Source organism: Oncorhynchus mykiss, chromosome 1 (genome assembly GCF_013265735.2).
Source record: "Oncorhynchus mykiss isolate Arlee chromosome 1, USDA_OmykA_1.1, whole genome shotgun sequence".
NCBI lineage: Eukaryota > Metazoa > Chordata > Actinopteri > Salmoniformes > Salmonidae > Oncorhynchus > Oncorhynchus mykiss.
This window is the reverse complement of record NC_048565.1, coordinates 8,318,789-8,335,687: the sequence shown is the minus strand read 5'-3', so window position 1 is coordinate 8,335,687 and position 16,899 is coordinate 8,318,789. Positions and strand designations below refer to the sequence as shown.

At 47.8% G+C, this 16,899-nt stretch overlaps 1 protein-coding gene across 2 annotated transcripts in view; it reads left to right on the top strand.

The window, feature by feature from the left end:
* LOC110529671 (run domain Beclin-1-interacting and cysteine-rich domain-containing protein) overlaps positions 1–16,899 on the top strand; it is a 66,450-nt gene that overhangs the window by 5,400 nt on the left and 44,151 nt on the right. For both annotated transcript variants that reach the window (XM_036986903.1, XM_036986914.1), the window contains exons 2-3: positions 8,881–9,034; positions 9,948–10,031. In XM_036986903.1, coding sequence (XP_036842798.1) covers positions 8,881–9,034; positions 9,948–10,031 — 238 coding nt within the window. The remainder of the gene's footprint in view (positions 1–8,880; positions 9,035–9,947; positions 10,032–16,899) is intronic.

The window sequence follows — 16,899 nt, the reverse complement described above, 5'->3', positions numbered from 1 at the left end:
TGTGTGGGACAGAGTGTGTGTGTGTGTGTGTGTGGGACAGAGTGTGTGTGTGTGTGTGGGACAGAGTGTGTGTGTGTGTGTGTGTGTGGGACAGAGTGTGTGTGTGTGTGTGTGTGGGACAGAGTGTGTGTGTGGGACAGAGTGTGTGTGTGTGTGTGGGACAGAGTGTGTGTGTGTGTGTGGGACAGAGTGTGTGTGTGTGTGTGTGGGACAGAGTGTGTGTGTGTGTGTGTGTGGGACAGAGTGTGTGTGTGTGTGTGTGGGACAGAGTGTGTGTGTGTGTGTGTGGGACAGAGTGTGTGTGTGTGTGGGACAGAGTGTGTGTGTGTGTGGGACAGAGTGTGTGTGTGTGTGGGACAGAGTGTGTGTGTGTGTGGGACAGAGTGTGTGTGTGTGTGGGACAGAGTGTGTGTGTGTGGGACAGAGTGTGTGTGTGTGTGTGTGGGACAGAGTGTGTGTGTGTGTGGGACAGAGTGTGTGTGTGTGTGGGACAGAGTGTGTGTGTGTGTGGGACAGAGTGTGTGTGTGTGTGGGACAGAGTGTGTGTGTGTGTGGGACAGAGTGTGTGTGTGTGTGGGACAGAGTGTGTGTGTGTGTGGGACAGAGTGTGTGTGTGTGTGGGACAGAGTGTGTGTGTGTGTGTGTGGGACAGAGTGTGTGTGTGTGTGGGACAGAGTGTGTGTGTGTGTGGGACAGAGTGTGTGTGTGTGTGGGACAGAGTGTGTGTGTGTGTGTGTGTGGGACAGAGTGTGTGTGTGTGTGTGTGTGGGACAGAGTGTGTGTGTGGGACAGAGTGTGTGTGTGTGTGTGGGACAGAGTGTGTGTGTGTGTGTGGGACAGAGTGTGTGTGTGTGTGTGGGACAGAGTGTGTGTGTGTGTGTGTGGGACAGAGTGTGTGTGTGTGTGTGTGGGACAGAGTGTGTGTGTGTGTGTGTGGGACAGAGTGTGTGTGTGTGTGGGACAGAGTGTGTGTGTGTGTGGGACAGAGTGTGTGTGTGTGTGGGACAGAGTGTGTGTGTGTGTGGGACAGAGTGTGTGTGTGTGTGGGACAGAGTGTGTGTGTGTGGGACAGAGTGTGTGTGTGTGTGTGTGGGACAGAGTGTGTGTGTGTGTGGGACAGAGTGTGTGTGTGTGTGGGACAGAGTGTGTGTGTGTGTGGGACAGAGTGTGTGTGTGTGTGGGACAGAGTGTGTGTGTGTGTGGGACAGAGTGTGTGTGTGTGTGGGACAGAGTGTGTGTGTGTGTGTGTGTGTGTGGGACAGAGTGTGTGTGTGTGTGTGTGTGTGGGACAGAGTGTGTGTGTGTGTGTGTGTGGGACAGAGTGTGTGTGTGTGTGTGGGACAGAGTGTGTGTGTGTGTGTGTGTGGGACAGAGTGTGTGTGTGTGTGTGTGTGGGACAGAGTGTGTGTGTGTGTGGGACAGAGTGTGTGTGTGTGTGTGGGACAGAGTGTGTGTGTGTGTGTGGGACAGAGTGTGTGTGTGTGTGTGTGGGACAGAGTGTGTGTGTGTGTGTGTGGGACAGAGTGTGTGTGTGTGTGTGTGGGACAGAGTGTGTGTGTGTGTGTGTGGGACAGAGTGTGTGTGTGTGTGTGTGGGACAGAGTGTGTGTGTGTGTGGGACAGAGTGTGTGTGTGTGTGGGACAGAGTGTGTGTGTGTGTGGGACAGAGTGTGTGTGTGTGTGGGACAGAGTGTGTGTGTGTGTGGGACAGAGTGTGTGTGTGTGTGGGACAGAGTGTGTGTGTGTGTGGGACAGAGTGTGTGTGTGTGTGGGACAGAGTGTGTGTGTGTGTGGGACAGAGTGTGTGTGTGTGTGGGACAGAGTGTGTGTGTGTGTGGGACAGAGTGTGTGTGTGTGTGGGACAGAGTGTGTGTGTGTGTGTGTGTGTGGGACAGAGTGTGTGTGTGTGGGACAGAGTGTGTGTGTGTGTGGGACAGAGTGTGTGTGTGTGGGACAGAGTGTGTGTGTGTGTGTGTGGGACAGAGTGTGTGTGTGTGTGTGTGGGACAGAGTGTGTGTGTGTGTGGGACAGAGTGTGTGTGTGTGTGGGACAGAGTGTGTGTGTGTGTGGGACAGAGTGTGTGTGTGTGTGGGACAGAGTGTGTGTGTGTGTGGGACAGAGTGTGTGTGTGTGTGTGTGTGTGTGGGACAGAGTGTGTGTGTGTGGGACAGAGTGTGTGTGTGTGTGGGACAGAGTGTGTGTGTGTGTGGGACAGAGTGTGTGTGTGTGTGGGACAGAGTGTGTGTGTGTGTGTGTGGGACAGAGTGTGTGTGTGTGTGGGACAGAGTGTGTGTGTGTGTGGGACAGAGTGTGTGTGTGTGTGGGACAGAGTGTGTGTGTGTGTGTGGGACAGAGTGTGTGTGTGTGTGGGACAGAGTGTGTGTGTGTGTGGGACAGAGTGTGTGTGTGTGGGACAGAGTGTGTGTGTGTGGGACAGAGTCTGTGTGTGTGTGTGTGTGTGTGTGGGACAGAGTCTGTTTGTGTGTGTGTGGGACAGAGTGTGTTTGTGTGTGTGTGGGACAGAGTGTGTTTGTGGGACAGAGTGTGTTTGTGGGACAGAGTGTGTGTGTGTGGGACAGAGTGTGTGTGTGTGGGACAGAGTGTGTGTGTGTGGGACAGAGTGTGTGTGTGTGGGACAGAGTGTGTGTGTGTGGGACAGAGTGTGTGTGTGTGGGACAGAGTGTGTGTGTGTGGGACAGAGTGTGTGTGTGTGGGACAGAGTGTGTGTGTGTGTGGGACAGAGTGTGTGTGTGTGTGGGACAGAGTGTGTGTGTGTGTGGGACAGAGTGTGTGTGTGTGTGGGACAGAGTGTGTGTGTGTGTGGGACAGAGTGTGTGTGTGTGTGGGACAGAGTGTGTGTGTGTGGGACAGAGTGAGTGGGAGAGAGGCAACTGAAGGTGGGCTTCATCAGTGCATCACACCACTTTGCAATTAGCTAGAGGTTGTATCCCATTTTTAAAACATATATTTTTAATGGATTGAAACTTAAAGGTTTTAATACATATTGCATGTTGTTTTACCTTGCTTCAAAGTAGCCAAAATCGGGAATTCGTTATGTACTCGAATTTCATTTAAAAAAAATTGTCGTAAATATGAATTATCATACTATACGTATGATTTCTGTCATTCTCAACACCGTGGCTGGACGCCCTAATCAGGTTACGCACCCAATGCATATGGGTCTGGTACATTTCTCAAATATCCGTTTTAAAATGTCCGGTGCCACAGTTTCTTAAACAGAAACCCTGGTGTTGTAGTGGTGTGTGGGGAAGAGACGGTCAGTTCCAGCTACAGTTGCTGCTGACTTGAGGAAAAAGAAGGAAGTCCTGGAAATGAGCTTGGACGTTGTCTGTTGTGTCTCCTTTTAATGTCACGTGTCATGAGAAACCGTGAACTGCCTTTTCTTGCAACCCCCAAACCCAACAAAGCAGTAATCGATATATAGAATCAAAAATAACAAGGTAGAACAAAAAACTCACGAGAAATAGAAATAAGTAGAACATGAGAAAGCAAGAAGCTGTGTACAGGGTCAGCTCCAGGGTCAGCTCCAGGGTCAGTTCCAGTACCATATTAACAACAGATAGGGGTAAGGTGACTATATACAGGGTCAGCTCCAGGATCAGCTCCAGGGTCAGTTATAGTACCATATTAACAATGTGCAGGGATACTGGAGTGGTAGAGGTAGATAGGTGTAGGGGTAATATACAGGGTCAGTTCCAGTACCATATTAACAATGTGCAGGGATACTGGAGTGGTAGAGGTAGATAGGTGTAGGGGTAATATACAGGGTCAGTTCCAGTACCATATTAACAATGTGCAGGGATACTGGAGTGGTAGAGGTAGATAGGTATAGGGGTAAGGTGACTATATACAGGGTCAGTTCCAGTACCATATTAACAATGTGCAGGGATACTGGAGTGGTAGAGGTAGATAGGTGTAGGGGTAAAATACAGGGTCAGTTCCAGTACCATATTAACAATGTGCAAGGATACTGGAGTGGTAGAGGTAGATAGGTGTAGGGGTAAGGTGACTATATACAGGGTCAGTACCATATTAACAATGTGCAGGGATACTGGAGTGGTAGAGGTAGATAGGTGTAGGGGTAATATACAGGGTCAGTTCCAGTACCATATTAACAATGTGCAGGGATACTGGAGTGGTAGAGGTAGATAGGTGTAGGGGTAAGGTGACTATATACAGGGTCAGTACCATATTAACAATGTGCAGGGATACTGGAGTGGTAGAGGTAGATAGGTGTAGGGGTAATATACAGGGTCAGTACCATATTAACAATGTGCAGGGATACTGGAGTGGTAGATAGGTATAGGGGTAAGGTGACTAGGCATCAGGATATATGACAAACAGAGTAGCATCAGATGAATGATTGTATGTGAATGCGTGTGTGTAGAGTCAGTATAAATGTGTGTGAATGTTGTGTGTGTTATTTTTTTTAAATGTATTTGTAATAATGACAATTACAACAATACTGAATTAACACTTATTTTAACTTAATATAATACATCAATAAAAATCAATTTAGCCTCAAATAAAAAATGAAACATGTTCAATTTGGTTTAAATAATGCAAAAACAAAGTGTTGGAGAAGGAAGTAAAAGTGCAATATGTGCCATGTAAGAAAGCTAACGTTTAAGTTCCTTGCTCAGAACATGAGAACATATGAAAGCTGGTGGTTCCTTTTAACATGAGACTTCAATATTCCAAGGTAAGAGGTTTTAGGTTGTAGTTAATATAGTATTTATAGGACTATTTCGCTCTCTACCACACTATTAACGCCCACCCCGCTAACTAGCTAGCCATTTCACATCGGTTACACCAGCCTAATCTCGGAAGTTGATAGGCTTGAAGTCATAAACAGCTCAATACTTGAAGCACAGTGAAGAGCTGCTGGCAAATGCAGGAAAGTTCTGTTTGAATGAATGCTTACGAGCCTGCTGCTGCCTACCACCGCTCAGTCAGACTGCTCTATCAAATATCAAATCATAGACTTAATTATAACATAATAACACACAGAAATACGAGCCTTTGGTCATTAATATGGTTGAGTCCAGAAACTATCATTTCGATATTGCTGTTACATTGTACAGCCTTCAATGTTATGTCATAATTACTTAAAATTCTGGGAAATTAGTTTGCAACGAGCCAGGCGGCCCAAACAGTTGCATATACCCTGACTCTGCATGCAATGAACGCAAGGGAAGTGACACAATTTCACCTGGTTAATACTAGAGGTCGACCGATTATGATTTTTCAACGGCGATACCGATTATTGGAGGACCAAAAAAGCCCATACCGATTTAATCGGCAGGTTAAAAAAAAAAAAAAAAAAAAAAAATAATAATAATAATAATAATAATAATAAAAATAATAATAAAATAAATACATGTATTTTTTTATTTTTAAATATATATATATATATAAAATAATAATAATACAAAATAATAATATTTAAATGTAGTTGTAATCATGACAATTACAACAATACTGAATGAACAATTATTTTAACTTAATATAATACATCAATAAAATCAATTTAGCCTCAAGTAAATAATGAAACATGTTCAATTTGGTTTAAATAATGCAAAAACAAAGTTTTGGAGAAGAAAGTAAAAGTGCAATATGTGCCATGTAAGAAAGCTAACGTTTAAGTTCCTTGCTCAGAACATGAGAACATATGAAAGTTGGTGGTTCCTTTTAACATGAGTCTTCAATATTCCAAGGGAAGAGGTTTTAGGTTGTAGTTATTATAGGAATTATAGGACTATTTCCCTCTATACCATTTGTATTTAATTAACCGTTGACTATTGGATGTTCTTATAGTCATTTTAGTATTGCCAGTGTAACAGTATAGCTTCCGTCCCTCTCCTCGCTCGATCCAGCAACACAACGACAACAGCCACCATCGAAGCAGCGTTACCCATCCAGAGCAAGGGAAACAACAACCCCAAGGCTCAGAGCGAGTGAAGTTTGAAACGCTATTAGCGCGCCCTAACTAGCCAGCCATTTCACTTTGTTTACACCAGCCTCATCTCGGGAGTTGATAGGCTTGAAGTCATAAACAGCGCAATGCTTGACGCACAACGAAGAGCTGCAGAAATAGTTTGTCGAAATCAGTGTGGAAGAACTTGACTGGCCTGCACAGCGTCTTGACCTCTACGCCATCGAACACCTTTGGGATGAACTGGAACGCCAACTGCGAGCCAGGCCTAATCGCCCAACATTAGTGCCCGACCACACGAATGCTCTTGTGGCTGAATGGAAGCAAGTCCCTGCTGCAATGTTCCAACGTCTAGTGGAAAGCCTTCCCAGAAGAGTGGAGGCTGTTATAGCAGTAAAGGGAGGACCAACTCTATATTAATGCCCATTATTTAAGGAATGAGATGTTCATCAAGCAGGTGTCCACATTTTTGGTCATGAAGGTATTCCTCTTATCTTGCCCAGGGCAATGAGTTGAAGCTGTAGTTCAGGGTATGCAAATGCCGATCTGATGTTCAAATGCTCTTGTCGTTTATATGAAATGATGGTGAATTCAATTTCATGAATATAAAGTAAGGATAAATGGAGCAAGAATCCCAAAATAGAAAATAGGGAAGTCGGAGCTCGCAAAACGGCTGCCTGATTTTTTTTTTTTTATCTCGCTATCAATTTCACTTTTGTTTCTCCTGCTTTTCTCCATGCAAGCGGAAACACCGCTCTATTCACTCACTCAGAATAACAATATACACTGAGTACACCAAACATTAGGGACACCTTCCTAATATTGAGTTGCTCCCCTTTTTTTGTCCTAAGAACAGCCTCAATTCGTCCGGGCATAAGACTCTCTGCAAAGTGTCGAAAGCGTTCCACAAGGATCCTTGCCCATGTTGACTACAATGCTTCCCACAGTTGTCATGTTGGCTGGATGTCCTTTGGTGGTGGACAATTCTTGATATAAAAAGTGAAACTGTTGAGTGTGAAAAAACACAGCAGCGTTGCAGTTCTTGACACAAACCGGTGCGCCTGGCACCTACTACCAAATCCCGTTCAGAGGCACTTTAATATTGTCTTGCCCATTTCATCCTCTGAAATGGCACACATCCACAATCCATGTCTCTATCATCTCAAGGCTGAAAAATCATTCTTTAACCTGTCTGCTCCCCTTCATCTACACTGATTTTGAAGTGGATTTAACAAGTGGCATCATTAAGGGATCATCACTTTCACCTGGTCAATCTATGTCAGGGAAAGAGCAGGTGTTTTTAATGTTTTGTTTACTCAGTGTATTTACTTTTTGGAGTCAACTGTTTTAAGAGTTTACGATTAGCCGTGGAGATTGTCGCCCACATCACCTTGGCTATGTACGCTAGAGCTAGTGTCTTAGATGCTCTGCGCGGTCGCTATGTTGTAAAAACATAAAACAACTACTACTTTCTCAACCATTAGGAAACACTTATTTGCTAATCACATCTAGGCTAACTGCTATATTAATGACTTCACCAGGAGGCTTTTCTGTTGCACCAATAAGGGGTACTCTGAAAAAAACACCACCACCACCACAGCATGATGCTGCCACCACCATGCAACACCATAGGGATGGTGCAAGGTTTCCTCCGGACATGATACTTGGCATTCAGGCTAAACAGTTGAATCTTGGTTTCATCAGATGAGAAAATCATTTTCTCATGGTCTGAGAGTCTTTAGCTGCCTTTTTGTCAAACTCCAAGCTGCTGTCATATGCCTTTTACTGAGGAGTGGCTTCCATCTGGCCACTCTACCACAAAGGCCTAATTGGTGGAGTGCTACAGAGATAGTTCTCCTTCTGGAAGGTTCTCCCATCTCCACAGAGGAACTCTGGAGCTCTGTCAGAGTGACCATCGGGGTTCTTGGTCACCTCCCAGACCAAGGCCTTTCTCCCCCTGATTTTTCAGTTTGGCCGGGCAGCCAGCTCTTGGAAGAGTTTTGGTGATTCCGAACTTCTATTCGATGGAAGCCACTGTGTTCTTTGGTACCTTCAAGGCTGCAGAAATGCGTACACACAATCCTTGTCTCAGAGCTCTACAGACAATTCCTTCGACCTCAAGGCTTGGTTTTGACATGCACTGTCAACTGTGTGTGCCTTTCTAATCGATTGAATTTAGCACAGGTGCACTCCCAAGTTGTAGAAACACCCCAAGGGATGATCAATGGAAACAGGATGCACCTGAGCTCAATTTCGACTCTCACAACAAAGGGTCTGAATAATAATGTAAATAAGGTATTCCTGTATTTCATCTTTAATACATTTGCAAATATGTCTAAACCTGTTTTCGCTTTATCATTATTGGGGTATTGTGTGTAGATTGCTGAGGATTTGTATTTATTTAATCAATTTTAGAGTAAGGCTGTGACGTAATAAAATGTGGGAAAAGTCCAGGGCTCTGAATACTTTCTGAAGGCACTGTGTGTCTATGGTCTGAGTACACTATAGCTACTTAGCCTAGTACAATGCATATCATTAGGCGCTGTAAATGCAGTCCACAGCCAGTAGTTTGTAGTCACCATGGTTTGTTTTGGGGTCATTGCACAGTCAAATCAAATTTTATTTGGCACAACAGGTGTAGCCCTTACAGTGAAATGGTTACTTTAAAAAAAACCTTAACCCTTAACCAACAATGCAGTTTTAAGAAAAGTAGTTTGTTATGACAGTATATGATTGTATGGTTGTGGTTTTCTTCTCTGTCAGTCACTTGATGTGTTTATCTCTCTGCTCAACTGTCTGCTCTTGAGTGTTTTGGATGGAGCACGAGTTCATTCAAACCTGACTTCTCTCTCTCTTTTTCTCTCTCTCTCTCTCTCTCTCTCTCTCTCTTTCTCTCTTTCTCTCTTTCTCTCTCTCTCTCTCCAGGAGGGAACACTGGAAGCTGCTGTCTAGTCTGAAGACCACGGTGGAGGGCCTGGTGTCCAGCAGCAACCCCAACGTGTGGTCTCGCTACGGGGGTCTACAGCGGCTGCACAAGGACATGGACCACATCCTCAGCCACGGCCTCAAGCACGAGCAGGTCAGGCCTCGGGACTGACTACTCTTCTACTCTGGGCATTTTGTATGTTTTTTTGGGGGGGAGAAAAGCTTGGCTTACACAAGGCACTGTTATTTGTCTGTTTTCCAGACGCTCTGTCATGTTATTGCCATGGAGCTTCTGCTTTCCTTCCTTGCATTTTTATTTGAGTCAGGGTGCAAAAGAGTGATCAGGGAATTATATGCTTCAAGGTAATGACTTAAAATATTCCAACCTTAAAACATATAATTGTATGATATTTTATTAGAATCACAAAAACGATCTGATGATGTTGTGTAGTTCTAGTCAGAATTAGAACAATGGACCTTTTTTTGTTCCTTTTAAGTATGTAAGCAGGGTGGGAAACAAATGATAAGAGGAGCTATCCACAGACGAGTTGTACTACCGTGTTCCTTACAGGACATTCTGTCTCCACCCGTGGAGGGGAGACACTGTTAGGCTGGCAGAACATTATGAAACGTGTTGCGGATTAAAGAACCAGTGTGTCTGTGTAGTGGAAAAACACTGACTGTCTGAGCAAGGCGTGGCTTAAGATTTGAGCTTTGTGTGTGTGTGTGTGTGTGTGTGTTATAAAGACTGTGTTAGCATTCTTGACTTTAGAGCAGCTCTCGTGAATAAACTGTACTAACTTTTTTGCATAAGCTGAGTCTTTACCTAATTATTATTAAACCCAGGGTTTTTTGCGAACCTCTGGGATTAGTCAAAGTTGATTGATTGTTAGTTATTATCGTTTGTGATTGAAAGTTCTCGTGACAAAGAGCTGCTGACAACGAACAGGTCATAATTGTTCTACTTTTTCTCAGATTATATTTAGTATTTTTTTTATTTTATGCTGGAAGATTAGTCTCATACCAATGCCATTGTACTGTAGTAAAAGTCTGGTTTTGCGTTGCAGGTGTACTACAAGCAGAAAGACTACTGGCCCTTCGTGTGGCGTGTCCGCTCCGTCAGCCCTCACCTGGCCTCTCATGTAGAACAGGTATGTCAGCCCTCACCTGGCCTCTCAAGTAGAACAGGTATGTCAGCCCTCACCTGGCCTCTCATGTAGAACAGGTATGTCAGCCCTCACCTGGCCTCTCATGTAGAACAGGTATGTCCGCTCCGTCAGCCCTCACCTGGCCTCTCATGTAGAACAGGTATGTCAGCCCTCACCTGGCCTGTCATGTAGAACAGGTATGTCAGCCCTCACCTGGCCTCTCATGTAGAACAGGTATGTCAGCCCTCACCTGGCCTCTCATGTAGAACAGGTATGTCAGCCCTCACCTGGCCTCTCATGTAGAACAGGTATGTCCGCTCCGTCAGCCCTCACCTGGCCTCTCATGTAGAACAGGTATGTCAGCCCTCACCTGGCCTGTCATGTAGAACAGGTACGTCAGCCCTCACCTGGCCTCTCATGTAGAACAGGTATGTCAGCCCTCACCTGGCCTCTCATGTAGAACAGGTATGTCAGCCCTCACCTGGCCTCTCATGTAGAACAGGTATGTCCGCTCCGTCAGCCCTCACCTGGCCTCTCATGTAGAACAGGTATGTCAGCCCTCACCTGGCCTGTCATGTAGAACAGGTACGTCAGCCCTCACCTGGCCTCTCATGTAGAACAGGTATGTCAGCCCTCACCTGGCATCTCATGTAGAACAGGTATGTCAGCCCTCACCTGGCCTCTCATGTAGAACAGGTATGTCAGCCCTCACCTGGCCTCTCATGTAGAACAGGTATGTCCGCTCCGTCAGCCCCACCTGGCCTCTCATGTAGAACAGGTATGTCAGCCCTCACCTGGCCTGTCATGTAGAACAGGTATGTCAGCCCTCACCTGGCCTGTCATGTAGAACAGGTACGTCAGCCCTCACCTGGCCTCTCATGTAGAACAGGTATGTCAGCCCTTACCTGGCCTCTCATGTAGAACAGGTATGTCAGCCCTCACCTGGCCTCTCATGTAGAACAGGTATGTCAGCCCTCACCTGGCCTCTCATGTAGCACAGGTATGTCAGCCCTCACCTGGCCTCTCATGTAGCACAGGTATGTCAGTCCTCACCTGGCCTCTCATGTAGAACAGGTATGTCTGCTCCGTCAGCCCTCACCTGGCCTCTCATGTAGAACAGGTATGTCCGCTCCGTCAGCCCTCACCTGGCCTCTCATGTAGAACAGGTATGTCAGCCCTCACCTGGCCTCTCATGTAGAACAGGTATGTCAGCCCTCACCTGGCCTCTCATGTAGAACAGGTATGTCAGCCCTCACCTGGCCTCTCATGTAGAACAGGTATGTCAGCCCTCACCTGGCCTCTCATGTAGAACAGGTATGTCAGCCCTCACCTCGCCTCTCATGTAGAACAGGTATGTCAGCCCTCACCTGGCCTCTCATGTAGAACAGGTATGTCAGCCCTCACCTGGCCTCTCATGTAGAACAGGTATGTCAGCCCTCACCTGGCCTCTCATGTAGAACAGGTATGTCAGCCCTCACCTGGCCTCTCATGTAGAACAGGTATGTCAGCCCTCACCTGGCCTCTCATGTAGAACAGGTATGTCAGCCCTTACCTGGCCTCTCATGTAGAACAGGTATGTCAGCCCTCACCTGGCCTCTCATGTAGAACAGGTATGTCAGCCCTCACCTGGCCTCTCATGTAGAACAGGTATGTCCGCTCCGTCAGCCCTCACCTGGCCTCTCATGTAGAACAGGTATGTCAGCCCTCACCTGGCCTGTCATGTAGAACAGGTACGTCAGCCCTCACCTGGCCTCTCATGTAGAACAGGTATGTCAGCCCTCACCTGGCCTCTCATGTAGAACAGGTATGTCAGCCCTCACCTGGCCTCTCATGTAGAACAGGTATGTCCGCTCCGTCAGCCCCACCTGGCCTCTCATGTAGAACAGGTATGTCAGCCCTCACCTGGCCTGTCATGTAGAACAGGTATGTCAGCCCTCACCTGGCCTGTCATGTAGAACAGGTATGTCAGCCCTCACCTGGCCTCTCATGTAGAACAGGTATGTCTGCTCCGTCAGCCCTCACCTGGCCTCTCATGTAGAACAGGTATGTCCGCTCCGTCAGCCCTCACCTGGCCTCTCATGTAGAACAGGTATGTCAGCCCTCACCTGGCCTCTCATGTAGAACAGGTATGTCAGCCCTCACCTGGCCTCTCATGTAGAACAGGTATGTCAGCCCTCACCTGGCCTCTCATGTAGAACAGGTATGTCAGCCCTCACCTGGCCTCTCATGTAGAACAGGTATGTCAGCCCTCACCTGGCCTCTCATGTAGAACAGGTATGTCAGCCCTCACCTGGCCTCTCATGTAGAACAGGTATGTCAGCCCTCACCTGGCCTCTCATGTAGAACAGGTATGTCAGCCCTCACCTGGCCTCTCATGTAGAACAGGTATGTCAGCCCTCACCTGGCCTCTCATGTAGAACAGGTATGTCAGCCCTCACCTGGCCTCTCATGTAGAACAGGTATGTCCGCTCCGTCAGCCCTCACCTGGCCTCTCATGTAGAACAGGTACGTCAGCCCTCACCTGGCCTCTCATGTAGAACAGGTATGTCAGCCCTCACCTGGCCTCTCATGTAGAACAGGTATGTCCGCTCCGTCAGCCCTCACCTGGCCTCTCATGTAGAACAGGTACGTCAGCCCTCACCTGGCCTCTCATGTAGAACAGGTATGTCAGCCCTCACCTGGCCTCTCATGTAGAACAGGTATGTCAGCCCTCACCTGGCCTCTCATGTAGAACAGGTATGTCCGCTCCGTCAGCCCTCACCTGGCCTCTCATGTAGAACAGGTACGTCAGCCCTCACCTGGCCTCTCATGTAGAACAGGTATGTCAGCCCTCACCTGGCCTCTCATGTAGAACAGGTATGTCAGCCCTCACCTGGCCTCTCATGTAGAACAGGTATGTCCGCTCCGTCAGCCCTCACCTGGCCTCTCATGTAGAACAGGTATGTCAGCCCTCACCTGGCCTGTCATGTAGAACAGGTACGTCAGCCCTCACCTGGCCTCTCATGTAGAACAGGTATGTCAGCCCTCACCTGGCATCTCATGTAGAACAGGTATGTCAGCCCTCACCTGGCCTCTCATGTAGAACAGGTATGTCAGCCCTCACCTGGCCTCTCATGTAGAACAGGTATGTCCGCTCCGTCAGCCCCACCTGGCCTCTCATGTAGAACAGGTATGTCAGCCCTCACCTGGCCTGTCATGTAGAACAGGTATGTCAGCCCTCACCTGGCCTCTCATGTAGAACAGGTATGTCCGCTCCGTCAGCCCTCACCTGGCCTCTCATGTAGAACAGGTATGTCCGCTCCGTCAGCCCTCACCTGGCCTCTCATGTAGAACAGGTACGTCAGCCCTCACCTGGCCTCTCATGTAGAACAGGTATGTCCGCTCCGTGAGCCCTCACCTGGCCTCTCATTTAGAACAGGTATGTCCGCTCCGTCAGCCCTCACCTGGCCTCTCATGTAGAACAGGTATGTCAGCCCTCACCTGGCCTCTCATGTAGAACAGGTATGTCAGCCCTTACCTGGCCTCTCATGTAGAACAGGTATGTCAGCCCTCACCTGGCATCTCATGTAGAACAGGTATGTCAGCCCTCACCTGGCCTCTCATGTAGAACAGGTATGTCAGCCCTCACCTGGCCTCTCATGTAGAACAGGTATGTCCGCTCCGTCAGCCCTCACCTGGCCTCTCATGTAGAACAGGTATGTCCGCTCCGTCAGCCCTCACCTGGCCTCTCATGTAGAACAGGTATGTCAGCCCTCACCTGGCCTCTCATGTTCTACAGGTATGTCAGCCCCACCTGGCCTCTCATGTAGAACAGGTATGTCCGCTCCGTCAGCCCTCACCTGGCCTCTCATTTAGAACAGGTATGTCCGCTCCGTCAGCCCTCACCTGGCCTCTCATGTAGAACAGGTATGTCCGCTCCGTCAGCCCTCACCTGGCCTCTCATGTAGAACAGGTATGTCAGCCCTCACCTGGCCTCTCATGTAGAACAGGTATGTCAGCCCTCACCTGGCATCTCATGTAGAACAGGTATGTCAGCCCTCACCTGGCCTCTCATGTAGAACAGGTATGTCAGCCCTCACCTGGCCTCTCATGTAGAACAGGTATGTCCGCTCCGTCAGCCCTCACCTGGCCTCTCATGTAGAACAGGTATGTCCGCTCCGTCAGCCCTCACCTGGCCTCTCATGTAGAACAGGTATGTCAGCCCTCACCTGGCCTCTCATGTTCTACAGGTATGTCAGCCCCACCTGGCCTCTCATGTAGAACAGGTATGTCCGTTCCGTCAGCCCTCACCTGGTCTCTCATGTAGAACAGGTATGTCAGCCTCACCTGGCCTCTCATGTAGAACAGGTATGTCAGCCCTCACCTGGCCTCTCATGTAGAACAGGTATGTCAGCCCTCACCTGGCCTCTCATGTAGAACAGGTATGTCAGCCCTCACCTGGCCTCTCATGTAGAACAGGTATGTCAGCCCTCACCTGGCCTCTCATGTAGAACAGGTATGTCAGCCCTCACCTGGCCTCTCATGTAGAACAGGTATGTCCGCTCCGTCAGCCCTCACCTGGCCTCTCATGTAGAACAGGTATGTCAGCCCTCACCTGGCCTCTCATGTAGAACAGGTATGTCAGCCCTCACCTGGCCTCTCATGTAGAACAGGTATGTCAGCCCTCACCTGGCCTCTCATGTAGAACAGGTATGTCAGCCCTCACCTGGCCTCTCATGTAGAACAGGTATGTCGGCCCTCACCTGGCCTCTCATGTAGAACAGGTATGTCAGCCCTCACCTGGCCTCTCATGTAGAACAGGTATGTCCGCTCCGTCAGCCCCACCTGGCCTCTCACGTAGCACAGGTATGTCAGTCCTCACCTGGCCTCTCATGTAGAACAGGTATGTCCGCTCCGTCAGCCCCACCTGGCCTCTCATGTAGCACAGGTATGTCAGCCCTCACCTGGCCTCTCATGTAGAACAGGTATGTCAGCCCTCACCTGGCCTGTCATGTAGAACAGGTATGTCAGCCCTCACCTGGCCTCTCATGTAGAACAGGTATGTCAGCCCTCACCTGGCCTCTCATGTAGAACAGGTATGTCCGCTCCGTCAGCCTCACCTGGCCTCTCATGTAGAACAGGTATGTCAGCCCTCACCTGGCCTCTCATGTAGAACAGGTATGTCAGCCCTCACCTGGCCTCTCATGTAGAACAGGTATGTCCGCTCCGTCAGCCCCACCTGGCCTCTCATGTAGAACAGGTATGTCAGCCCTCACCTGGCCTCTCATGTAGAACAGGTATGTCCGCTCCGTCAGCCCTCATCTAGCCTCGTAAATAGAACAGGCATGTTATCTCCTTCCAATGACGATTCACCCTGTGTCTATTATGGTGGATCCAGTACAGTTTGTTGTGACCACAGACATCAGTTGCATCCCAAATGGCACCCTATTCCCTACGTAGTGCACTACGTTATGACCCCTGGTCGAAAGAAGTACACCAAGTAGGGAATAGGGTGCCACTATGAGCCTTGGCCAAAAGAAGTGCACTAAGTAGGGAATAGGGTGCCACTATGAGCCTTGGCCAAAAGAAGTGCACTAAGTAGGGAGTAGGGTGCCACTGAGGCCTGGTGCTAATTTGATGCTAAATCTGAACTGGTAGGTCCACGGTTGACAATGAGTTTAAAAATAAGGACCATAGTGACTTTCTTACTTGGGTCATACTTCATCAACATCCTTGTCAACCTCTGCTGCTCTCTTCATTAACTACCAAACAGATCTCAGAACAGGCTACTGTTACATACCGAACAGATCTCAGAACAGGCTACTGTTACATAGCAAACAGATCTCAGAACAGGCTACTGTTACATAGCAAACAGATCTCAGACCAGGCTACTGTTACATAGCAAACAGATCTCAGACCAGGCTACTGTTACATAGCACACAGATCTCAGAACAGGCTACTGTTACATAGCAAACAGCTGGAGAGACCGGGATCAGCCACAGAGAGAGGGGTCACCTGTTTATATATAATGGTTATGTGAGCACAGCTTTGATGTGAGTTTCTCTCTCATATTTCACATGTCTCTATAAACAGTGTTGTAATGATGTGCAAATAGTTAAAGTACAAAAGGGAATATAAATAAATATGGGTTGTATTTATAATGGTGTTTGTTCTTCACTGGTTGCCCTTGTGGCAACAGGTCACAAATGTTGCTGCTGTGATGGCACACTGTGGTATTTCACCCAGTAGATATGGGAGTTTATCAAATTAGGATTTGTTTTTTAAATCTTTGTGAATCTGTGTAATCTGAGGGAAATATGTCTCTCTAATATGGTCATACATTGGGCAGGAGGTTAGGAAGTGCAGCTCAGTTTCCACCTCATTTTATGGGCAGTGAGCACATAGCCTGTCTTCTCTTGAGAGCCAGGTCTGCCTACGGCGGCCTTTCTCAATAGCAAGGCTATGCTCACTGAGTCTACACATAGTCAAAGCTTTCCTTAAGTTTGGGTCAGTCACAGTGGTCAGGTATTCTACCACGGTGTACTCTCTGTTTAGGGCCAAATAGCGTTTTAGTTTGCTCAGTTTTTTTTATTAACTTTTTGTTTTCTCATGATTTGGTTGGGTCTAATTGTGTTGCTGTCCTGGGGCTCTGTGTGGTCTGTTTGTGAACAGAGCCCCAGGACCAGCTTGTTTAGGGGACTCTTCTCCAGGTTCATCACTCTGTAGTGATTTGTTATGGAAGGTTTAGGGGACTCTTCTCCAGGTTCATCACTCTGTAGTGATTTGTTATGGAAGGTTTAGGGGACTCTTCTCCAGGTTCATCACTCTGTAGTGATGGCTTTGTTATGGAAGGTTTAGGAATCGCTTCCTTTTTTAGATGGTTGTCAAATTT